Source organism: Syngnathus scovelli, chromosome 10, assembly GCF_024217435.2.
Source record: "Syngnathus scovelli strain Florida chromosome 10, RoL_Ssco_1.2, whole genome shotgun sequence".
Taxonomy (NCBI): Eukaryota; Metazoa; Chordata; class Actinopteri; order Syngnathiformes; family Syngnathidae; genus Syngnathus; species Syngnathus scovelli.
The window spans coordinates 7812436-7837977 of NC_090856.1; the positions used below are offsets into that span (position 1 = coordinate 7812436).

The 25542-nt window shown below is 39.8% G+C and overlaps 3 protein-coding genes and 1 long non-coding RNA gene across 11 annotated transcripts; 3 read left to right on the top strand and 1 right to left on the bottom strand.

Moving 5' to 3' along the window:
• Positions 1-656: 656 nt before the first annotated feature.
• LOC125976079 (uncharacterized) lies at positions 657-11650 on the top strand. Of its 2 annotated transcripts, XR_011087623.1 has the most exons (3): positions 657-1234; positions 4407-9164; positions 9979-11650. It is a non-coding gene; the product is annotated as an uncharacterized lncRNA (long non-coding RNA). The 2 variants fall into 2 exon arrangements; XR_007484173.1 differs by having other exon boundaries at positions 657-9164.
• Positions 11651-13319: 1669 nt separating this feature from the next.
• fam43a (family with sequence similarity 43 member A) lies at positions 13320-15400 on the bottom strand. Its single transcript, XM_049731934.2, has 2 exons — positions 15281-15400; positions 13320-15166 (listed from the first exon to the last, which is right to left on the bottom strand). The coding sequence occupies exon 2, from the start codon at positions 15135-15137 to the stop codon at positions 14109-14111; it is 1029 nt and encodes a 342-aa protein (XP_049587891.1). The 5' UTR covers positions 15138-15166; positions 15281-15400; the 3' UTR covers positions 13320-14108.
• A 601-nt stretch (positions 15401-16001) lies between these two features.
• lsg1 (large 60S subunit nuclear export GTPase 1) lies at positions 16002-20316 on the top strand. The gene is made up of 14 exons (XM_049731909.2): positions 16002-16233; positions 16756-16882; positions 16991-17111; positions 17197-17283; positions 17367-17453; positions 17538-17598; positions 17675-17851; positions 18110-18448; positions 18590-18691; positions 18768-18911; positions 19007-19130; positions 19284-19363; positions 19474-19644; positions 19735-20316. Exons 1-14 carry the CDS (start codon positions 16141-16143, stop codon positions 19912-19914), a joined length of 1893 nt encoding a protein of 630 aa, XP_049587866.1. The 5' UTR covers positions 16002-16140; the 3' UTR covers positions 19915-20316.
• Positions 20317-20869: 553 nt separating this feature from the next.
• Positions 20870-25316, top strand: tmem44 (transmembrane protein 44). 7 transcript variants are annotated; one of them, XR_007484172.1, is made up of 11 exons: positions 20870-21107; positions 21505-21631; positions 21701-21791; positions 21916-22076; positions 22378-22464; positions 22549-22719; positions 22822-22947; positions 23077-23142; positions 23242-23368; positions 23425-23519; positions 25049-25187. XR_007484172.1 is itself a non-coding variant. In XM_049731931.1 (11 exons), the coding sequence occupies exons 1-10, from the start codon at positions 20923-20925 to the stop codon at positions 23491-23493; spliced, it is 1140 nt and encodes a 379-aa protein (XP_049587888.1). In that variant the 5' UTR covers positions 20872-20922; the 3' UTR covers positions 23494-23519; positions 25049-25187. The 7 variants fall into 7 exon arrangements, 4 of the variants coding, with proteins under 4 accessions (XP_049587888.1, XP_049587889.1, XP_049587887.1 ...); XR_007484171.1 differs by having other exon boundaries at positions 23488-23519; XR_007484170.2 differs by having other exon boundaries at positions 20872-21107; positions 23249-23368.
• The last annotated feature ends 226 nt before the right edge of the window (positions 25317-25542 follow it).

Here is a 25542-nt window from a genome sequence, read left to right on the forward strand (position 1 = left end):
TGTTTACAGCGAGGTGCTATTGTCCACACGTATGTATGAGGCCCAAGTGGAACAATCGTCTAAGTGATAAGGAGCCTGAAAACACGTCCATTTCCTGTTTGCGAATCATCTGTTCCATTTCACCGAGATGGTTCGGTCGCTAGCGAGAAAGGGGGGTTTGACTTCTGAATTTTTGTGCGCTTTCTCTCTAATAGTGAAATTCCTTACTTCCTCATTCTTGGAAGCACGCATGCTGCAGAAAGTGTCGCTTCCTAAAATGTCATTGTGACTGGACAGTGGGTATCAAGGTCACAATGAAAAAGAACTTCAATTATAAAGTGTAGTTGCAAATGATTGAACTCCGATGAAAATGATTTGCAACTCTATTCTGTTTTCACTTGGGTCCAATTTGACCCATGGTCTAAAATCACAATTATTGCCTCTATTTATTATCCAATAAAAGATAACAGTTACAGCATTAAGAATGGAAAAGTTATTTTTGGAGATGTGTCATAGGTGATGTGGGAGGTTACCAAGTGCAGGTCACTTCATCGAGAAAAACATTTCAGTGGAGCAGTTTGTTCTAGCTTGACGCTTGTTTATGCATCACACATCCTGTGTGTGTGTGTGCGTGTGCGTGTGTGTGTGTGCGTGCGTGTGCGTGTGCCTTTTTATTTAAAAATGTTGTGTTTTATTTGTCTACTTTGTTATGCATCTATTTTTAACATCTATTTCTCAGCCAAACACAAACAGACTCACACACACACACACACACACACACACGCACACAGACCCAAAGATGAAATACTTTGTCATTGTGTCAGTTCAATCCCAGGAGGATTCTATTACTTCTAATGAGAAGAAAGAACGAGTGGAAAAACAAGCAGGAATCTTTTTATGCTTAACAGGATTGCCCCAAAAGTCAACCTGACACCATCATTCAAATGCAAAAATCTCATGAGACTTCTGCATGTTGTGTATTTTTTTAAAGCACCAGTGTCCAACCCAAGGCCCATAGGCCTCCATGACATTTATTTGTGGCTCGAGATTTGATTTGTAGTGTGATGTGGTGATTATTTTGATTCTCACACAAAAATCAATCAATCACAAAAGCTAGTATGTTCATTTTGATGGTTGCACTGTATCTCATTTTTGTGGGCAGTAGGACTGTTGAGAGAGAGACAAAAGAAAGAAACCCACGAAGGGATTCACCCTCACGTCCACACAGCCGACGATAAAGAAGGGCGACAGATAGGTTTGTATCTTTTTATAAAATGGCGCTTGTATATTGGACAGAGTCAGCGTTGTGTGTGCAATGGCGTTGAGCTCCGGCTCTGCTAACACAAACGCCGTAAAGCCGTATTTCCCATCCAGTGGAGGAGATAAGAGATTTTCTGCTATTCTGGTTGACAGGAAGTCTTTGCACAACAACAATGAGCCTCGCCGAAGATACACGCGCTAAACAAACATGCACATTCCCGCTTACATTCTTTCAAGCTCACAAGCTCCCGAAACACATTTATGTATGTGTGCGCAAATGCATACTAAACGTCAGCGGCTTTGGAAATACACTGACGGTCTTTAAATAGTGAATATTCTCTGTGTATTTATTCATTGTTCTGAAACGTTTTTTACCCCCAAAAAAAAGTGCACGGTAAAATTCCAGTCATTTTCTTTGCTGCATGTTTTGTTCAAGGTCGTGAAGAAGTTGGAGGCATGTTACGCTCTGTACCTGTCAATCACTGGGTTGACTCGCACAGGCAGACAAGCATTCACTAAGCTCCTTTTGTATATACAGTACAGTGTAGGCACTAAATTGGAATTTGGCACTTAAACCTGGAATGTAAAGCTACCTAAATTTCATACATTATTCAGTGAGGATCAAAGAAAAATCTCACCGTGTTTTCTCGCAATTGCCTCAAGTAGTTTTTGTATCGCCCTGATAACGATCCAAAATAAAAACATGAACTCAGAATCCCTCCATATATTTTCTTTAGTGTTTTTTTTCTCATTAGGCATGCTTGGTAAGGTGGAGCCAATCCAAAAATGACTTTAGAGCAAGAAGTGAGACACATTCTAGACTGTTCACACATTTGACAGAAACCATAATCAATTTAAGCAGTGTTGCCTTGAGATGCAAGTGGACAAAATTTTTTTGCGATGAGTCATCAGTTTTGCTTTGACTTGTCAGCAACAATTAAAGATGTGCGTGCTGTATTCGCAATGAACATAACTCGCGTGATTACGCAACAAGCAGTTTGACACATACCGAACATTTTTTCGAAAAGGAAGCTTTAAACTATTTAATGCCGCTCCCACTGTGCAGTACTGCAACTACACACCCTTGAAAAGAAATAGTTGTGACATTCATACGTACAGCAGAGTAGTTGTCATCAGACCGTCATGCCGTGCATACCTTTCATGAGTCGATTGAGGGTGTGAATTGGTTTCAAGAAACTGATCAGACAGTTCTTGCAGTTCAACAGAAACTGGATCCACCCTGCTGGAATTTTGTTGTTGTTGGCAACCCCATTGACACACCGTGGTTAATTGCGCTAAAAAAAGACAGTGATTGACATAGTGAGTGTTTTCCTGCCTACCTTTGTGCAGTTTCTATCTTGATTATCATGCTGTTTTATCTGGTTTATCTGTTGCAGCAAGGGTTGTGCTTATAGCGCTTGTGATTGTGTGCAGAGCATTTGTGGATGCTTTTATTTATTGACATCGTAACGGCACAGTTTGCATGCATTCGCACTCTAGTTTTTTTTTTTTTACACACCCCAAAAAAAGCTTTGCTTTTGGATAAGAAAATATAACACAGTGTGAATTCAGGAACTGAAAAAAGGTTGATAAATAAAAATTAAAAAATGCATGGTTTGGTGGTTCAGTCACCTTTCTTGATGGATTGAATTTGAGTGTGAGTGGTTGTTGGTCTATATGTGCCCAGCGATTGGCTGGCAACTAGTCCAGTCTGTCTTTTGTCCAAATTCAGATGTGATAGGCTCCGATTTCCCACGACCCTGACCAGGATTAGTGGTATGGGACACGGATGGATGGATGGATTGTGGGCCCCAAATGCAGAGACGACTGTAACTCTAATGTAGTGTGTTCTGTGTGATTGTACCTTCCTATACAGTATTTTGCCCAATTTAGCTAAAATGAAATGACAGTGTGAATCCTATTAGCGCCGCACCACTTGGATTAAATATGAGTCGGATTAAACAAGCACTTTAGAGTAATTGGTTTCATTTTAAAGCCTCTTATATTTCTTATGAAGTGCAGCCACTATCGCATCATATAAAAGTTCTGTAGTTTGCCTTGCACTGACACTGCATGTGTTTTATTGATGTCTAGAAACTTGTAAACATTGTCAATGTTCACACCCAGCATTCAAAACATGCTTACGCTCACACACACGGAAACAAAGTACAATCCCATTTAATCTAATGTACCCTGACTGAGAACATTCCTGTCACTTTGATTCAGTGTATTTTGCTTATTGGAGCAAACAATTGTATCTGTCAATTTCATTTTCATAAATCAAAAGATTATAGAGCCTCGTGTGCTCTTTTGTGTTCAGGTCAGTGCATCGCAATTCGTCTGCGTTCCCACGTCCACTCAGCACCACCTTGTACACGTGACTGGCAACTACTTTTGTCGCATGGGAACGCCCAATCTTTTTATTGACCTGACGTAAAGTTGTGTAAATTCACATGTCCTGGTCAAAATTGACCTCCCTATGTCAGAAATATGTCTCTAATGTCGTAAAACATTTACAAGTTTTGTGCTTGCTTCTTTTTTTTTTTTTTTAATATTATAACATAACAGATTAGTGACAATAGTTACTGTGCCAGGGAAAATATCTGGAGAATTTAACTAATATAATTAATTAAATATCAATTTATCCATCAAAGTTTAATTAAATACCTGGCCTGGCAACATTTCATATATGTGGTTTATGAAGATTTTACAAGGATGTCCACTTCTATGCCTTTCTGTGACTCTTCCAGTCTCTCTTTTGTAACCTGCTGGTGACACTCTAGCGACTGAACAATTGGACAATTCAGGAGAATGTCACCTCTATTGTTGATTTGTATTCCTTTAATTTGCTTTCAAGTGTCTTTACCTCCTTTGATTTTAAACACTTGTAAATTTAAAATATAAGAAAAAATGCCTTCCCTTGCCCCTCGAATTTGTTAGAGCTTCCTTCACCTGAAAGGCTCCATTGTTTTGTCATTCACAACCCATGAGTGCACCTGGAAGGTTATTAGTGTCACAAACTTGCCCCAGGTATGAAACGTTACTCCAATAGACAAGATGAATTCACGTTGGTGGGTGCTAATGGCTAATTATTTATGACATTCTGCTTTGAACTTCTGTATGTTTAGTTTCGTGCATTGTTTGTGCACTTTATTTTGTGTCTCCAGGTGGAGGAAAGAGGGGGCAGGTTGCAGCCAGAGACTGGAGAATAAAATGAAGGAAACGGGAAGGAAATGACGAAGGCTTTCCTTCTTTCCTCCATCCTGTGTGGAAACTTGGCGTCACACAAACACACATGAGCATGCACGTGTTTGTTATTGTTGTGACTAGGATGAAAAGGTTGGTACACAGACATAACAGCTGAGAGAAAAGAAATGAGGGGAGGAAACAGTTATCAATCGAAAATAATTGAAATATGTTATAATAATAATAATGCCTCAAATTCAACATTCGCTTGTCGTCCTCGCTATGATTTAGCTGGACAGATGAGACACAAAAACAAGTAAGGAATGTCAAAGGAAGGGCAAAGGGCCACTACAAGAATGTCATCGACACAGTTGTTATCGCACAAGCTAGCACGTGCGCCGATGCATTCACATACTTGGAAGGGTCAGGGAAGAAAAACATTAATGTTTATAAGTCATAACTATATTTGTGGAGTGCTTACCAGCCTTAAATTAGAAGCAAATTTCTGAGGGGAAATAAATTGCAATTTGATTATTTTTTAAAAGTCAGGGGCCACTGGTGACGAAATAAGTCTCATGTGACTTTATGCATGATCGTGATGATGATATTAAATAATCACACTTATTGACAAAGTGAAATAATCTGTGTATACTCTCATCTCGGTGACTCGCAGCTCCAATATCTTTAAACAAAAAAAACACTTTTATAAAGTTGGAGACATCTCCTCTGTGATCAAAAGCAACACATGGCCCCACATTGTATGAGTACAAGTTGGCTTACCTCCAGGTGAGAGGGCGACTGGCATAGCAACAGGCACGGTCGCTGATGGTGTTTGGCTCCTGAGACCCAATGACATGCTAATTCGCCGGTTGTGGCGTATTGCAGAGAGATTAAATTCAGGCGACACGGTTGCTCCGTTGTCTCCTGGCGTTCGTGGCCTTCGTCTTAAGAGGCTTTCAAAGGCTCCACTGAGATGATCGGCCATCTGGCTAAACCCTTTGCAGCCAGTCACACATGCTTTCAATGCAGATGATGTCAGTTAGGAGTTTGAAAAGAAGCACGGAACACCGACTTGACCCGGGCCTTTAACTGGTATGCCACGTTTTAGTCCCTAAATGAGCCAAAAGCAGCCGACTGAAAACATTTGCAGAAAGAAATATTTGACCAGTTTACTTTAGTTTAGTTGTAAAATTGGGTTGATGGCAAGAGATGATTGCCAGAAATAAACATGGAATTAATGAATTTATTTATTTATTTATTTATTTATTTATTTATTTATTTATAACAATCGCACATTTATTTATTTATTTACTTTATTTCAAGCAGGTAATAAATTCAAAATGTAGTTTTCATTTAGTTGTTTTTTTACTACACAAATTGAAGGTTGCACAATTGAAAAAGTCTTTTGTGACCTACATATAATCTTTAATATACTAAATAAGCTATGACTGTTGTTACTTTTTTAACAATATTGTTTTATTAAATTTGACATTGAAGTTCTTTATTCTAGAACAGTGTGACATGGCACATTTATGTGAAGTGAGTGAGTGCCCCAATTACATGATATGCTTTTTTTTTTTTTTCTTTTTTTAAAGTTCTAACAGGGATGTTCAAGCACAGTCATGTGTAAATACTTTCTTTGTGCCTTGGCACATTTACTATGCGCTCTGAGTGAGTGGCCCAATTACATTACATGGTATTTTTGAAAAGTCTGAACAGGTTGTTCTTGCACAGTCATGTGTAATCACCACCGACAGACTTGCATTTACCTGAGGCAACTTTCCATGCTCATACTTTTAGTCTTTTATGGAGTTGCAACCTCATAAGGATCTTTGCAATCAAAGGACTTTTTATTGCATTCGCCCTTGGAGGGGAATATATTTTTTGGCACAGCCTACTTCAAACAAATATATATATTGGCTCCCTTCATGTGACTACTCCAGAAGTTTTATCCCATTGCTTTTGTGGTTTGGAGAATGAAGATGCAATCAAGACCCTCCAGCTCATGATATTACATAACTGCAAAACAACTAGCATGGGCTTTTTCCTTTGAGAGCACTTACCAGGTGTCAGAACTGGTGTCACAAAAAATGTGTCAAAGCCAAACTATGCGTTTTCCCTTTCATTTTTTGGTCAGACGATCAAACAGCACGTCTCGTTTAGTGTGTGAGAGTTTTGGCAGGATAAGTCATGGCTGCTTCACCATGACAACATGCCTGCTCACAATGCCCTGAGCAGCTGATTCCTGGCTGAGAACATCGCAGCGCTGGAACAATTTCTCTACTCAGCAGGCCTGGCTCTGAATGATTGTTCTTTCTCAAGCTCAAGGCAGTCATCAAGAGAACTTTTCTTGAAAAAGTCAAGAAAATGTCATCAAGATGGCCTGTAAAATTCCAGCAATCCATCAAGGCGTCACAAAGACCCACCAAGGGTTCGATTGCGTTAGAAGTGGTTTGAGTTTTTCATAATTTTTTTGTGACACTAGCCCTAGAACTTTTCTGACATACCACACTGAAATGAAATCTTTGAAGAAGATCCAATTGAAACAACAATTAAAAAGACAAAATGATTCAACCGCAAATCTTTGCGCATATAATCATAACCTCATGAATATCGTAGCGCTCTCACATGATGCTGCTTGTCCTCTCTCATTGTGAATTCCTGTCAATAAAAATGATTGGGACTTTTATTCTGCAATAGTTTATTTTTCTCATTAAGGTCAGAAATGAGCTAAATTTGGACGAAAGTCAGCCTGGACTGGTGCAGAAAAATGATTGACAATTATCACACTTTCATTTACACATTTGAATTTTAATGAACCGTACTAGCATATTTTTGAAAAGTGGAAGATAGCCGTTGTACCCAAAGAAATCGTACACAAGCACGGAGAGAACATGCAAACTGCCCACGTGAGCTGAGATTTGCATCCCAAACCTGTCAAATGTGCTAAGCACTACCACGCCAAAGCAAAACAAGACAAAAAAATATATAAACTTTGTTGCATTTCCAATTTGTTTTTTCAGCTGTAAATTTTTAATGGACATACATACGTATGTTTTTTTTTTCATCTGGTCGTTTTAGATGTATTTTTTTCTTTTTATCAAAAAAAACCCCTCATTTTTATATTTACACAAAAAGTGAGTTTCAGACTTGCTTGAGCATTGTGTTGCATGTGTAGTAAATGGGCTGTAAACAAAGAGTGGTTTTGTACAATTACTGGGTCGGCCCGGTTCTGTATCGAAGGGTTTTGAACCATACTAGTCTTAATGGGATGCAGAATGAGCCAAATGCTGTGAATCCACTGTGCAGAAACAAAGAGGCTGATCCCTTCTCACATCTACTGTGGGTTGATAGCAGTCAGTCTGTATGCACTGTCATCAGTAGCACCCATCCGACAGGGACAGCTTGTCTCTGATGTACAGCTCAGTCAGCCATGAAAAAAAAAAAAAAAAAAATCATAATTGATGACCCATGAAAATGTAATCACTGCCTGTAGAGTCTAGTAAATTGTGCCAGTGAGCTCAGACGCTATTTCAAGGGACAAATAATGAAGTGGCGAATAACTGTTCAGAAGACTGTAAACAAGCACAAAGTACTTCAGGGGTGTGTTGCATTGATAATCATTTATGTAACCATCCCAGCACAATGTAGATAAAGGTTTTATAGCAGCGTGGACTTTTATGTCTCTGTGCTAAACTGCTTCACATCTTAACTGGGTTTTAAAACATGAGGACACTTGTGGCAATGAAAAGGAAATATTTATTTTCTGCTCCCTGCATTTAGTGCCACTGGGCACTACTGGAAAATACAAAGAAGAAAAAAGAGAAATCGTAGGAGAGGATTTGCTAATTCTTACTTAAACTATTTGAGGTCACTTTCCAATTGGCTTCTATCCTGTTTCATGTCACAATCGCGGAGTTTGCGTATTGGCTTAACTCAGTATCGACCACACACACATTTGTAAATATTAAGATTTATGAATGTTGGCCCAAACTATTTTCAGAGCTGAAGTGAAAGGAAAATTGACGCCACAGAGTAATTACTCAGGATGATCTAGTGTTATAGACTTGACAATCATACCTTTGCTACCTTTAAAAAGTCCTGAAACTGGGCCAGATTATCAGTTTACCGTATTTTCTGCACTATTAGGCGCACTTCAAAACTTAAAATTTACTCAAAAAAAACACAGTGTGCCTTATAATGCAGAACGCCGTACTCCATTTAGGACAACTTTTTGATCCATAGTAGGAATGTTGCCCCTGATCTGCTGTTACTCCTCAGCAGAAACACAAAAACTTTGACAGTGCATCCAATGGGACAACACTGACAAGCCTCTGATTGGACATTTCATCTGTTTCCTGACTGCATTTCAAACAGCAAAATTACACATGGGGATTTCGACATGAGAAAAGTAGGCCAGACTTGCTGGTAACTAAGGTAGTTACATTACTGAACAACAAAAGCTCAAAACATACTGATGGGTATCTTAATGGACTCATGAGCAGATCCCCCCCAGTCCGCATCGCCTCCAGACAGTCCGAGAAGTCAGCTCGTCATTTTTCTTCTCTTTTTCTAGGTTATTATTCCATTTTCTCCCTGTGAGCGGAAAGACCAAAATAACCCTGCTGAAATCTATGGCTCTCCAGAGGCAAGGCTTTTGTGTTGCAGCAAGTGGAAAACAAGTGCGCCACTCGCTGAATGGGACACTGCAAGATATAAGGTTACACGGCCTCGTGGGGGTGAGTTTACGGACACAGACACCATTTATTTCACCAAGCACTCTGTAAGGAGAGCCAGTAATGAGTGTGACACTTGCTTCTGTCTCAAAGGCACCATGTTGTCTAAAACTCAATGGCGACTGAGGGCACTACATTTTGATCTATACCCTGCAATGTAAATATTAAAGTGTATAAGGGCCAGTGGCAACACAAAAATACAGAAATAATATTGTAGAATTACCTAAGCACAGTTGTAATAGTCGAAAATAAAGTTTTAATTTTCAGAGAAAAAAACATAGTATAACAAGAAGACTACATTTATAAATCAGGAGAGAAAATCACAATAGTTTGATAATAGTCACAATTTTACATACAAATATATTATAACATAAATATGATTATAATAAAGAACAAAAAAGCAAAAGAAATCATAAAAAGAATAAAATCCTGACTATATTAAAAAGGCATATGTACTACAATGATAAAGTCCTGAAATTAGGTGAATAAATTCATATAATTGCAAGGATAAAGTTGTCATACTTAGGAAGAAAATGGCAATTGGTATAAATACCAATGTTAAGATTAAAGTTATATTTTCAAAGTTATATTATGGGATTTTTAAAGCTTATTTTTATAATATAACCAATGCTTTTACTTGTAATTTTACATGTATGCAGGAAGTAAAGAGCCAACGACAAATGAGAACCTTTTATTCCTGCTATGACATATTTCTGCAGTTTCAGTGTAACTGTTCAAGATAAGCATGTTGACATTGTCACTGGAACACATCTACGATAATGATCTGTGCAACTAACCTGTTGTCAAATCATGACAGGGTCAGAGCCTCTCAGATGTGGAGAGCAGAAATACACTGTGTACTGAATGCAAATGTGTATGCTTGACCGGAAAAGGAAGCGAAAGCCCCTTCGCACCTGCACATATTTCCCACAGTGAGTCAAGATTGGTGACATTTTGGACATTCAGACTTGGTGGGAACAGTTTGTGGAAGGCCATTTTTTCTTTTCCAACAGTCCATAAAGGCACATATGAAGAAGTTTAATGTCAAAACCCTGACCTCAACCCTAACAAACACATTTTGGATTAACTAGAGCAGAGATTTCTACACATTTTACAACAGCTGCAGCTATAACAAATGTCGTATATAGTGTGGCTTATGCCCTCATGTTTTTGTTCTTAGACGGATCACACACCCACTATAAGGCAATGTAATGATTGCGTAGGCAATCTCCACTTTTTAAGGTGTACATGGAGGCATCATTATTCTGTGGTTGTCACTTCTCAGGAATTCAGTTGGGCTTTGTTGAGAACAGAACACTAAATATTCATTAGAAATATGAGTGATATGACACACACTGTCAGAGGAGTATAAATTAGGCGAAGCGTTCGACATCTCTTTTGGATTTCATTGTCTCAATCTGTCTGTCGTCAGCGTTCCATTAGAGGCAATTCCTCTTTTGGTTCTACCTTGTGACTCATTGAAATCACCTCTAGCAGGGTTGCCTTTAATTAAAGTCTGTGTTTTAATTACACGCTCTGTCATCACAAATAGCAGTCTCAAGCTCAGCACCTGCCAGAAGGTCTTCAGAGCACCCACTAGGAAACGGCTAATTATGCTCTCTGGGTGTGCACGAACTTGTCACGAGCGGAATCAGGGCACTGTTTCTGCACGTTTGCTTCGCACCTCTGAGTCAGGCCACTGCGACATCGCCAGTGATATCAGATCCAACCGTGAAATTCATCAATTATAAAGAGGGAGATTTTGTAGCAATCCTATAGATGTAATCAGATTTTGACCCAGATGATTGGCTCTACCCTTTTCTAAGAAACTCTGTTCTTTTACTCCCTTACGTCTGGCTCAAACTGTATAATTAAATGATTATGTATGTGTTCATGTATGTATGTATGTATGTACATACGTATTTATTTATTTATTTATTTATTTATTTATTTATTTATTTATTTATTTATTTATTTATTTATGTATTTATGTATTTGTTTATTTATTTGCTCAGTTAAAAATTATTTAGCAATTGAAATTAACATGACAGTATTTGTTCACATTTTTTATTTTGAAATTACAATGTATTTTGAATTTCAAAATAAGTAAATAAATAAATAAATACATAATAAATAATAGAATAAATACAGTGAAAATTTATCGGCAACAGAAATAGTTACTTTCAGTTATTGTAAATTTTCATCGATTTGGTCGTTTTTGCTTTTTTGTGTGTAAAATTCATATGTTGTTGGTTTTGCACTCAACCCAATTATTTTTCCAATTCATACTGCCCTTATTTATTCAGCTCATATTCAATTTAACATAATGGTTCACTTTTAGAACAACTCTTAACTACAAAGTAAAATACATTGTGTATTGTAACCATGACACTAAATTTGTAATTCTAACTGGAAGGGCCACTCCTATCACATGATTGTCATTTTGGAGATTCCACTAAGACACAAAACATTAAACATGGCCAACAGAAGTCGATCCAGCCAATGACTCATTTGTTATTATCACTGTCTTGTAGATAGGAAAGTCTTTTTTCTGCCGTCATGCAAAATACTGAGTCGGGCAAACACCAAGGTGTTTGTTTAGTAAGTAGGCATCACTGGAGTCTCCTTATCAGTAAGGTAGTGCAGACATTGCCACCTTTGGATGTTTGGAAAGCACTCATCATTTCAAACTATCATATTTTTAAATAGGCACAATGTGCGTAGATGGCAGTGGTTGAGCAAAGCCTGTGTGAAAACACGGCTGATTTTCGCTGAGGTGTAACGGACGCTGCTGTGAAAATGTAGGTCAGATGAAAATGCTTTCACCTCGAACTGTGCCGGGCCGCTGTTAACGCAGGAGCGGCTGACAAGGGTTTTGTTTGCGTGCGCGAGGCCACGGCCACAGATGGTATTTAAAAGGAAAAGCACAACACAGACAAAAGAATGAATCACTCACTTTGGGGTTGTATCGGGCAACCGGGTTACGAGCCACTATACTAACCCAGTGGGTGAAATACAAAATGTCTTTTTGTTGGTTTTGTTTTCAATCCGTAGAGGGAATGTATATTGTTTTCAACGTTAGCCTTAGCGTGGCCAATGGGATTGTATCAGCTGTCCTTCCAAGATAAGAGTCGCCATGCATATCTTTGCTAAGTTCCCTCTTTTGGCTTTATTGCTTTCCTCCTTGTGCCTGTTCCTGCTGCCACTGTGCTGTGCACTGCTTCATAGCTGCACTGCAAGCCACTTCACATGTATCAATACATCAATAGAGATGTGTGTTTTGGTCGAGCTGTTATATCACTGAGCCTAATGAGGGGCAACTGGGACGCTCACATTTGTGAAGCTCGCCAACTGGAAGTGCAAAAGATTTTTAAAACTTCTTGTCAACAATTGCTGCACTGTTTAAAAAAAAAAAAAAAGTTTGGTGAACTTGAAATTTGAAAGTAACAAACATGGATCACATTTTAAATTGTGCAAGTCACCTTTTGCTGTTGTGAAAATTGGATTTCCTGCTTAGAACAGTTTTTATGGAACCCCAACTTAAAGATATTGAAGTTTTTCCAACTTAAATTCAGTGTTAGGTCGAAAACAGGTCACAAGCGACTTTTTGGGGTGATGGTCATTTCGGAGTTGTGCTTCCACTCACGAGAGGCAGCTCTTGTTTTGTGCAAAGCACACAATGTGACGTATGGGTTTGTGCACAAAACAATTAAAAAATATATATATATATAGTATATCTTAAAACATCCTATTAACCCCAGTGCTTCTGTTGCCCAGTCATTAAGAACCATGTGATGTTCAAACTGCCTGACATGCTCTGTCCATGCCCTAAGGCTGGTGACAATGAATGAGACCTCAGTGGCCTTACAGAGTAACCTCTCAACAACCCGCTCGTGCTCCCATTGGGGAAAACCCCCGAGAATATATTGAGAGGAATTTAATTGAATATGTGTTAACAGATTGTCAGTTCTATAACCCATATTGTTTCCATACGGATAAAGCCTTCAGTTCTTTAAAGTGAAAAGTGTGTATTTCCAATCTAATATATTTTGTTAAATTGGTTTTGGATAACAAAATTCACCCAAAATGTGCTTTTCATTGGATGCAAACGTGACACAAGAGCAGAGGTGGCTCAAACAAAACTCATGAATTGACACATTTGATCACTTCTGTCTTTTTTTTATTATTATTATTAATGAAGTTCACAGAACAAGCCACATTTTATATTATTTAGAAAAAAATACATTTTTAATTCATACTTTAAAACATTTGAACTTACATCTTGGTGTTATTTTTTTCTTTTGCACAGCAAAGATATGACATTTATGTTTAAGACAACATAACAACAACAGACATTTTGCACATTGTCGTCAATGTGACACGAGTAAAGTCCACAACAGTGCAAAATTACAGAAAAGAAGGGGTCGTCAACTCAAACATTGGTTTGGATCCACTAAGGCAGGGGTGGGGAACCTGAAAAATACGACCAAATATCATATTTTATGAGCATGTGTAGGTTAAATGTTGCATGGCAGGTGGGAACAAACACACTTGGCAAGCCATATAGGGCGCCACCACTACAGAAGAAAAAAACTAAACAAAATATTTGGGGATCCTAGTGGGCACGTTTTCAACAGATGATGTTATTTTCACCACTTGGGTAAACAAGTGTTGAGGCAAATCCTCTTAAATAAAAGAGAGGGTGATTAGTCCTGCGTGTGTTGAATTTGGCAGGTTAAAAAAGCACACATCCCCAAATAGACATCTGAACACACTCCTAAATGTCATGATAGCTCCCAAATCATGTCAGTGCTTTTTTCCACCCCTCCTGACATGGTTGTCGAGGCACACGTTTAAGAAAGTCTCCATATGCTGTCAACAAGTTGGTTTGTGCCTTGGAGGAGACACATTGGCTCAACACACAACAATGGCTTGGTTTCATATTCTTCACTGTACTTTTATCTGCTCAAAGCCATTGGAGAGTGCGTGGAGCTCATGGCTGCTTTCTATGGACGATTCACTCCCCGTGCTCTCCCCCGACAGTAGTCTGGTAACTTTGAGGTCAGCTTTCAGTGTCTGCACGTCGTTGCCTATGCTCATCTCCCCCAAATCATTAATAATCTGAGTGAGCTCCTGTTTGCCATTGGCCACACATTCTTCTGTGTCCAGAATGTCCTCGCATTCAAAGTGCATGGCTCTTTCTTCCTTTTCCTCCCCGACCAAGTCCTCCGTGATGGAGCCCAGCTTAGGTGCGCTCCGGCTGCGCTCCACCGGCGGCTTGTAGCAGCATTGGCCGTTCAGCAGCTTCCTAAGGGGCGCCAGGGGGATTGTTTGCTCCCCGATGAGTTGCTGCTGCTGGTGCCGAGCGTCGTCCCTCCGCTTCAGGCGCTTGAACTCCGCCAGAGCCGTAGCCGAGGTCTGGTAGAGCAGCAGGGCCATTGCTTTCGCCTTCTCCGGCTTGGACACGAGCACGGCGTGGCAGCGCAGCATCACCGCCTTGTGCTTCATCTCATGCCGGTAAATCCACGCGAACACCTTGGGCAGCCTCGGGTCTGCCACGCAGTAAGTTATCCGGTGCAGCAGGTACAAGTGTCCCGGTCTTCTTGCCTTGTCGTCCACGTGCACCATGCGGATGCCCTGCGAGCTGATGGTGAGCCGCATCTTGGTGCCGTTCTTGCCCATGTCACTCTTGCCCCAGATCTTGCTCACCGCCACGTCGGTGCAGCCGTCCCCCTTGGACTGTATTGTGGTGGCGTTGCCCAGGTAGAGCACCGTATAAGTGGGATCGTCGCTGGTGATCTTGAACTTTTTCCGCTTGGACTTGAACATATTGCCCACCCGGTTGAGCGCGCTTTCCGGGCAGGACTTGGCGAATGAGGTGAGCGCCGAGTAGTTGAGACTCACCGCATAGCCCTTCTGTTTGGACTGTTTGTCTTCCTCGATCAGGTCGAACTTATTCTTCTTCCAAGGCAGCATTTTAGAGCCGTTCGCAGCGAGCACCTCGACTGGGAGAGAAGGAAAATTTAACTTTTTTAAAAGCACTTGTAAAGTCTAGTAAATGTCCAGTGCTCTCTACTCCTAGTCAAATCATGTGTGAGCTACTCTACGAGCCGCCGTACTTCATGTGTCCATCCTCTGAAGTGGTCCATTGCAGTCTGATGTGCGTCAAGTTCCAAATGAAGAGGAGCCGTCTCGGCACTGAGGCGTATGCACTGGCACAAACCATTTCCATATTGTAGGGCGGGGCTGAACTTACTGAGTGAGACGCTTCTCATAAGGCAATAGTAATACTCAAAGTGTGTTTAGGCCGCCACCCTCTGGTAAATACGACAACTGCAACTCCTGCATTTGGAATTTATTAAATATTTTATTAGATAAATTAATTATAATACAAAATGAATAAATAGATCTAATTTTATTTTGAATAAACCATTTGACAAATTGTACAAAACTGTTAATACTTGGACACAGATTTATGACACTTGAACTACGTAACCTAACAAAACAAACTACTTTTATGTATTGAGTATTTTTCTCAAATTTAATAACAATTTTTTAGTTTTGTTTAAAATAATAGAGCCTATCGCTACCCCCCACTTTTTCCCCCGTCTCTCAGTCATATGGAACTATAATCTGCTATCGTCTCGTTTGCTTTCAGGACATTTTTAATAGTTGGACACGTTTGGAACGTACCACAACTGAGTAATTTAGGTTGGCTGTAAGGGGAATTTTACGGATTAGTTTGCATTTAAAATCATTTCTGGGGATTTATCGTGTAGGCATACATTGTTATTCGGAATACAATCCGATACATCCTTAAAATTGCCATTATCAGCCCTTCACCAATTTGGTATGTTCCATTTCCGGTTCTTCCGACAACAACCCGGTGCACATGTATCTCCGTTTGTAGTGACTTTCCGTGCTTTTACAGTCCGATAACTAAGTAATTGGTGGGTGAAGTGATTCTGAAAGAGCAGCTATGGGTAAGAAGAAGGCTGGAGGAGCACTTGGCAGAGCTCTGATAAAAGAAAAATTTCAATCAACCCGAGGCAACAAGAAGGGCGACACATGGGTAATGTTTTCTGTATCAGAATGCCTTGAGTTAGTTTTCTTATTGTTGTGTCTCATGACATTTAAACGATGAGAAATGAACGCATCGTTCCACATAGAATGTTAATTATATGGTCAGAAGAATGTCAGTTCATTTATGCATTGAACAGCTGCATAGGTCACGGTAATAAAGCAATGTAATAAAGTTACTATATTTATTATGTTGTCGTTTGCAGCATAGAACTGCACTTTATCTTACTGACAGCAGTATATAATACTGTATTCCTGTACCTCAAGGAGGTAGCATCAATGTATACATCTAATGTCTAGATTTTGAGGTATTTAAACGAGGTGACCAAAATATAGGTGCATTACCCTTGAAACACTGCAACCTACAACATGACAGTATGCCAAGCACAATATTATTGTCGCAAAAAAAAATATTATTGTCAGCAGATGTAAAGAATTTTGTGGGTGGTATGTGTAATATTGTGTTTCCTGGAAGGTCACTTAATTCTTACTAGTCTACGTTTTGTTTTCCTAGCTGCATACCAGTGAGCTGAATGATGGCTATGACTGGGGACGGTTGAACCTGCAGTCGGTGACTGAACAAACTTCCATGGATGACTTTTTGGCTACTGCAGAACTGGCAGGAACAGAGTTTGTAGCTGGTTAGTGATCACGTGTTATTGAATGAAAAACATGATCAAATGTGTGAATCATTTTATTCATATTTTTCTGTGATTCATCACTTAGTATTTTTCTTGTATTTATTGTAGAAAAACTCAACATCAAGTTTGTACCGGCAGAAGCTAGAGCAGGTTTATTGACAGCTGAGGAGAAAAAAAGGCTGAAGAGTCTTCATGAAGACAACAAGCATTTTCTCAGAATCCCTCGACGGTAACTTTAAACTCCCCGCCCTAAACCCAAAACATCATTATGATTTGAATTTTATATTTCTATTCCTATCTTTTTTTCCCTCCAGCCCCCATTGGGATGAAAGCACCAGCCGCGAGGCATTGCAACAGACAGAAAAGGACAGCTTCCTGGAGTGGAGAAGACAGCTTGCACAGTGAGTCATGATACTGTTGATGTACTTTTAAACATTTGTCATTCATCAATGTGTCAAGAATGTAACTGTCGTTGTTTCCTAAGGCTGGAAGAGGAACAGAAGTTGTTTCTTACTCCATTTGAGAGGAATTTGGAGTTCTGGAGGCAGCTGTGGAGAGTCATTGAGAGAAGGTAAAAAAAAAAAAGCTAAATTCTTACCTCCCAATTAGAATCCAGTGTTAGGAAATTGAGGTGACATTTAGTGCCTCCCTGCAGTGACGTTGTGGTACAGATCGTGGATGCAAGAAATCCGTTATTGTTCAGATGTCCTGACCTGGTAAGATTTTTTTTTAATATTCTTTTTGTCACCATGATATGGTTTTAATGACATTGTTATGGTTGTTTGCTTCCAGGAGTTATATGTAAAAGAGGTGTCAGAGAACAAGGTCAACATGGTGCTGGTGAATAAGGCAGACCTGCTGACGAGGCAGCAGAGGCGAGCCTGGGCCAGACATTTTGAGAAAGAAGGCCTGAGGGCAGTTTTTTGGTCCGCCCTCGCTGAAAGCAACAGGTTGGATGCAGAAGAAAAGGTGAGAACTCACGGAAATTAACTGTAGATCAAATACACGCAAGTCACAACGGTCCAAACCGACAAGTTCATCGCCATAGGAACGCAACTCTGTCGTGAGGAACAATGAAATATTTTTTTAAATATAATTTTCATCATTATAACGTACTGCTGACTTAAAACATTTTTAATGAATCTTCTGTCCTGTAATCTAACCAATAAAATAACTCTTCTCCACCATTTTAATTTATACTAAGGGGTGCCTGTCTGTGTTCCACAGGGTGTGGAGGTGGAGCAGCCAGAATCTGGAGAGAGTGACCAAGATGATGGAGCAAAGCCAGACAATGACTTGAGCTTGAAGGGCGCAGATGACAAGGAGGATGAGGGGGAGGAGAGCGATGACTGGGAGGAGCCGCGGGAGAGGATAACCGTCGACGATGAGGAGTGGTTTACTGCCTCAGAAGATGAGTGGCAGGAAGAGGAGGATATTGTTGGGAAATCCAACGAGGCCGCTTTCCGTAATTCCGCTCGCCTGTTGCACAAGGACGAGTTGTTGGAGATGTTCAAGATGGTTCACGACGGGCCCAAATATAAAGAGGGACAACTTACCGTCGGCTTGGTGGGTACATTTTTTTTTTTCCATCTTATTTGTTGCTTTTTTTTTTTTTTCATTATAGTGCAGTGTGCCGGGGATGGGAACAAGACATCAGAGTTTATCTGAAGATGAATGAATTGCTTTTCACCTTGATGCATTCAACAGGTTGGATATCCTAATGTAGGGAAGAGTTCAACTATCAACACCATTCTAAGAAATAAAAAAGTGTCCGTCTCTGCAACACCTGGACACACGAAGCACTTTCAGGTACAAGGCTCTACTGCTACATTCATTACTGTAGGCTCAATTGGGATTCATGTGAGTGTGGCTTTATGTTTCACAGACTTTGTTTGTCGAGCCTGGGCTGTGCCTATGTGACTGCCCTGGTCTGGTTATGCCCTCCTTTGTCTCCACCAAAGCTGAGATGATCTGCTGTGGGATCCTGCCCATTGACCAGATGAGAGACCATGTACCGGCAGTCTCCCTCATATCCTTTACACCGCTATCGTAGTTGAGTAACATACTTCAATCAATCAGTATCATCTTCTCAAAGCAGCGTTATGAACTTAACGAGTGACCTAAGTCTGCCAAACGATTCCTCGGCATGTCCTGGAGGGCACGTATGGTATCAACGTAATCAGGCCACGAGAGGATGAAGACCCTGACAGACACCCCACCTCGGAGGAGCTGCTTATGGCATATGGATGTAAGACTAGTTACATTGCAGATGTTTACCTGGCCAGGAGTCAAATTTGAAGAGTCCAGGAATCAAATCTGGAGAGAGAGAGAGAGATAGATAAATAGAAGTCTCTCGTAAATCAAGGCAAACACAATGATTTTTGAATTGTGTTGCTTTCAGACATGAGAGGCTTTATGACATCGCACGGCCAACCTGATCAGCCCCGATCTGCTCGCTACATCCTGAAGGATTACGTCAATGTGAGTTAAGTTTAAATGGCAACGGCAGTTAACCAGAATTTAAGTTTCTCTTCAAAGCTTCTAAACTGTCATAGGAACCGATTTGCTTAAGACATTTGCCTCTTTTACAGGGAAAACTTCTCTACTGCCATCCACCTCCTCACATAGAGCCTGAGGACTTCCAGCCACAGCACAGCAAATTCCAAAGAAACGATCTTAACAACTGTGACCTTTCTGCGAGCGATAACAAAGGAAAAATCAAGAGAATTGAAAATCCGGTGGATAAGAACTTCTTTCATGTGGTAAAATACTTTGAACAGTAACACCATGTTGGTTAGCCGGTTTGAAGACAATGCAAATTTTTTCATGGGATTTTTCATATCCTATTTTAGGAGAATGTACGAGCGCTGTCTAAAGGAGTCCAGGGTTTCATGGGCTACAAACCAGGCTGCGGCATCGTGGCCCCTGAAAAACCCGTAACAGAGATGACAGAGGGCAAACCTTGGAAGAAACACGGCAACAGGAACAAGAAGGAGAAAGTGCGTCGGCTTACCAAGCATCTCGATGCCTGATCATTCAAAAGAAATGAAACACTCATCTCAAATAGAGATTAATCTCAACAGGATGGCAAAACACTCAAAATTGTTCCATTAACGAGTCAATAGTTGAGAGAATCTGGAGGTCAGAAGGCCTTTTAATGCTGAAGATGCTTTGACGTTAGCTAATGGCCTACATCAGCTATATTGAGGTGCTATGGTTTGTTGGTCAACATACGGAATCAACCATCAGTTATAAATCAGAGCACTAAGATCATGAGTAAAAATCATAAAGTCTAGATTTTTGTACTTTCACAATAATTTATAGTGGGCAAAAACTCCATTCAACAAATAGATCACCCTGTTTCTATTGTACAGAACTAAACAGATATGAATTATGTACCAAATACATTTTTGGGATAAAATTCTGAGACTATGTTTTCTGTGTCTTACATATTTTACACATACACAAGTCATCTTAGCGCACATTTGCAAACATAATTCATTTAAACTGCTTTAGGTTGTATCTGCAGAAATTATGGGAATGGACGCACCTATGAGGATACTCCGCCAGCTACATTAACACAAATATTACGTTGGCGCAATTGCAGAATCCACAGAAAAATTCAGAAAGCAAATCAGTTATTATTAACTATTTGGAGATTAGATTTAATTTTTAACTCATTCATGGCCAATTATATATTTATCTTAAGAATCCAGTCATTGAATCCCAGGTATGTGTTTAAGCAGAAGGTGACCCTTGAAGATTAAAGTTCCAAAATCTTCAGATCGCAAAAGTTTAATTGGATTTGCTGTCCATATAGTGGGGGATAAGGATTTTGGAAAATTGATCTATTGATGGACATGAAATCTTGATACGGGGATAATACATCTAATAATTAGAAAGTCTATTAAGCTACATCAATTAGATTCGAATTGATAAAGCTTAATAGACTTTTTTTTTAAAGTCCAACCCCTAAATATTTGTGAAATTATATTGGCCAGTTTCTTTCCGCTGATGGGCGTCGGACTGCAGGTATCGGCATGGCCGCACCAAGCCAGGAGAATGACTGGACCAAGGAAGACCTTAACTCGTTTGCATCGAGTCTCCTCGCATTTTGCACCACTTCTTTCACCCCTTGTTTAACGAGGACTGACCCAGGACAAAGTTGTTTTTCCATCCGTCTAATCTGCGTATCGTCTCTGCTGCTACTGATCTCATCTCTTCAGTAAGTGCCTTCAAATATTTGCTACCTGCAAGTTAGTCTATAATGAGCAATGTGGTTGATCGATTTGTTTAGATCGTTGTGGAATTACTAAAATGAGCAACAATATCAAATACATTCTGACTAAACAGCATGATAATTGAACAGATGTTTTCAAATTGAAATAAGTAAATTGCCCAGCGGCGGCTACACGTCAGTGCGTCCGCCATATTGGGTGTGTCAATTATCCAAGCACTACTGGGACAATCAATGCACTGAACCTTATAAAGCGACACCCTACAACGTGCAGAATCAATGCCACTCATTCATAAACACAAAACATATTTGGGAAACAGTTTTGGGAAACTCACATATCCAAGTGTCACTTCTAACTTGTTTTTTCCTGCTTTAACCTTTCAAGTCTCGCGCTTCGGAGGTGCAAACATCATGGAGGACATCCTGGACATATTGTGACTTCTCTCTACTGTTTCCTTGGTAATGTGTGTGGATTCACCGGAGCCGTTTTGTCAAGACAGCTGCAAATTCAAGTAAACCTGATAGTCAGGGTATTTAATCGCCAAAGCTCATTTTAGATATTAAATCTCATTTCTTTGCAGGTTTTAATGGGACTTATTTGTGCTGCTTTGGATTTGGTCAATTTTGTCTCCTTTGGCATTCCTCTGTGTTTTTGCAGGAACTTGCAAGCAGGTGAGCTAAAAATAAATGGCAATTAATTATTATGATGGATTTATGTTAAGAACAGTAGCTAGAATGTAATCATCAAAATACTCAGGAGACTGATGGATGGATTTTATGTTGCATTGTGTTTCAGAGAGAAGGCAAAGAATGATCAAGAGGCGCAGGAGAGCTCACCTTCTCGCGGTCTCTCTGCTGGGGGCACTCACAGGAGGTTTTCTTAAATCAGGCGTCCTCCGTAGTCCAGCAGTGGGCTGGAGGCTCCATGGGAGGAGGTTGCTTTATGTTGCCCTGCAAGTAAGACTGTGACAACTACTACCGGTATGTGATTTATAAGTGAGACAAACAGACAGGATGCTGAAACGTATTAATGGCATTTCCATTTATTTTAATAGGGAAGGAATTTGATACAGGTGTTTTGCCGTGTTTCTGAAAGATTTTCAGAAACCTCTGTGACTTCATCCTCTGGATGTCCAAATTTTCTGAGCTTTTAGAAACAATTAAGTGTTTTAATTTAAAATTGTGCAAGATCAGCAGCATTTTGTTTTAACGGATTAACTGTAATTTAAATCCTCTTTCCAACACTTGCTACTACTAGGACAACGCCGACATCCTAGGTTACACCCTTGGCTTGCTCTCTTTTGTCATCTCCTCGACCTCCAAGTTCCCCACACTTTACAGAATTGTAAGTGATCATATTCAATGAGTCCTTGTTACCAGTCAGAAAATGGCTTTTAACTTAAAGTGTCTTTTTGTCCCTTGCATGCAGTACAGAGGGAAAACACTTTCGAGATCTCACATTTTTTCTGGAGCTCTATGCTCGCTTGCTGCTGCCTTTTATGCTGCTGCCATACTTCACTACGACACGAGGCTCAGCTTCCTCCTCAGGGTCATGCCTTGGCTGCTGACTGCTGTCTGTGGGGCCTTGCTGGATCTTCTTGTATCCCTTTAATACAAAAATAATATTAATAATGCAAAGCATGCAATACTATTTGTCCAAGCTCACGATCTTGCAGCAGTTTTCATCTTTGACGTGTGTCAGATTATAGTCCTCCACTGGTTTCACATGGGAGCCAGGCAGAAGCTTAAACGCTTTTCTCTGGAAATGGAGAGCCTCCTGGGTGACTCATCCAAGGACAAAGTTCCTGTGAAGCATCATGGAAAACAGGTAAATCCTTTTTCCTTTATGTATGCTAGTCGTTTTAGATCCTTTTGAGTATTTTCCAAATCAACCTTTCTCTATTTAAGTGTTGTTTTTAGTCAGACCTTTATGCTATTGGAACCTCTTTGTTCAAAGGGCAAACATTTCAATTTGACCGAGATGGGCCACTACATGGACGTCAGTATTGACACCACAAAACAAGTAAGCAAAGTTGTTGCGCACACCAAAGACTAAAAGACACAACCTCATATCCACCCCTTTCAGTGTGTAATGGACATTCCTGTATATCATAATATATTGTTGACAGATGTACCCCAGAGAGGTGACATTAGTGGACAACACCCCTCTGAGCAGCACGGCCCCAATGGTACGAGTTGATGGTTGTGATACGTCATGTGACTCTTCAATTGTCAATTCTGATCTAGAGGTGGGTAGGACTGATTACATAATATTACCGGATAATCACTAATATGACGTTTTCAGTACCAGTACCACCTCTGAAATACCACTAGATGGTGCCTGACTATAAAACTTTACACCCAACAGATGTGAATGCATTTCTGAGTGAAGTTTAAAAGGTATGTGTAAATAATATGAATCTGGTTCTAGTATGATTAAAACACAGTTGCAAACTAATAGTAATAAACATGGTTGAATTAACGTATTACTGTGTCATTCCAAGCTCTTGTATCAGATACCTGGTGTAATGTGGATTGTTGGAAGTGCTCTGCAATGCAGTAAGAAAGTGATAGTCAGACTTTCACATGACTGTTGGAAGTGGGTCATCCAGCTATTTGAAGTCCGTTCCACGAGACAAGCAGTTAGCACTTTTGATATGATAAGAATCTAGGATACATTCTGTGGCTTTATTTATCTAGCAATGATGGTTTTGATAAGCATGAGTCAGGCTTTGCACACCCGATTAAGTGAAACCACAATAGTTATAAATGTTGCAACTTTGGCAATCCAACCAACACTCTTTGAGGGGCAAACACTTTAGAGTCCCCCCCCCCCTGCATGCAAAATGCCACACACGAGCTCTGTGTCTCTAACTTGCCTCCATTCGAGTATCAGACGATTTAAAATTTTTGTTTTGTTTTCTTTGTTGTTGTTTTTTAATGGCACTTCTTGGTGCTGGTTTATTATCAGAAAAACCATTCAAATTTGTTTTGATTAAAAAAGATAAGATTGAGTTGTTGAATTTTTACAGTTTAATTTTAACAGTGGTCATTTATTTTTACACTTAATATTTACAAAGTTTTTTTTATTATGCAATGGTTTTCACTTTTCTATTGACGAAGTCAAACAGCTTCAGGGAATGTATTTTGTTTGATCAGAGTGTGCCACTTTACTGGAAAAACAAGTGTGATATCTAACAACTTAGCAGACCATATAAAGTAAATGGTGATGTATCTTTACAGACCTTTAGCCACAACTAACCTCTGCTCCCTAACCAGTATAGATTGTGTTCTGTTGCTGGGTGTGTCTCCTGATTCTGTGTTATGACTCTCTGGTCCAATGAATGGCATGCAGATTAGATTTTTACGAGGAATCCTTCATATGCGATCTAGCTGTAGCCTACTAAAATGAAATGTCAGGGTGGGCCACAATATTTGACTGACTCACCTCTGCCAGTATATTGGGTGGACAGTATTGTGCGGAGTGCAGTTTCTCCGTCGTGAAGAAATGGAGAATAGGCAAGAGGCCGGGAAATGTTTGACGTTTTATGTGCTGCTCAATTGTTCTCCTGTGACAGATTGTTTGATTAAAGCCCAATGCTGGGCAGGGCACGTCTACATAGGAAAACAGTTGCCTTTTGCTGTAGGGGACCAGCACTATTTTGGAAGATGTTTTTTCTCCTGATCAGGAGTCATTGGAGTTTGTTGTCCGACATAATAAAATGAATACCATATTTTAGTGCTTGAACTGGCATCCCGTACTACACAGCGAATTTCAATAAAGCCTTGCATAAATGTGATCGTTGTATCCAGAACGAATAAATGGACACAATGAAAGTCAGGACAACTTTTGCGCTCAATGCCATGAGGTCATATGTGATTGTGTTCATTCTCCATGATTTAGATCTGGACCTCTTCTTGTTTTCTAGTGGGATTTTGAAGAGGGAAATGTACAGTGGAGTGAACCAAACACAAACCCACAGAATGGAGAGGCCTTCCCCTTGCAGGAGTGGCCAAGCAACCCCAAACCATTTAACATACTCACTTATGCCTCATGCATACTTCCTCAGAATGATGTGTCCTGTAATGAGGTTGTCAGCCAGTCAAAATGATAAAAAAAAATATTACAGTGAAGATAATTATGTTGCATAATTTGTATATACATTTGTGATTCAATAAAAAAAAAAATCCATAAAATCTGCTCTTGAATCTTCCTTTTTTATTTATTTTTTTAAATTTGTTTTTTTTTTTTCTTTTTCTTAATGAAAATGCCTGGTGCTGTGCAACAAAATTGCTCCATTATTGCACTTGCACTTTGAGGTTGTTGGGTTACATCCTGTATTTTGCAAGTCACTCCAGGCCAGTGATTCTCAACCACTCTTCCACAGCAGAGTGCTGAGAGATCATGATGATCTTTTGTATG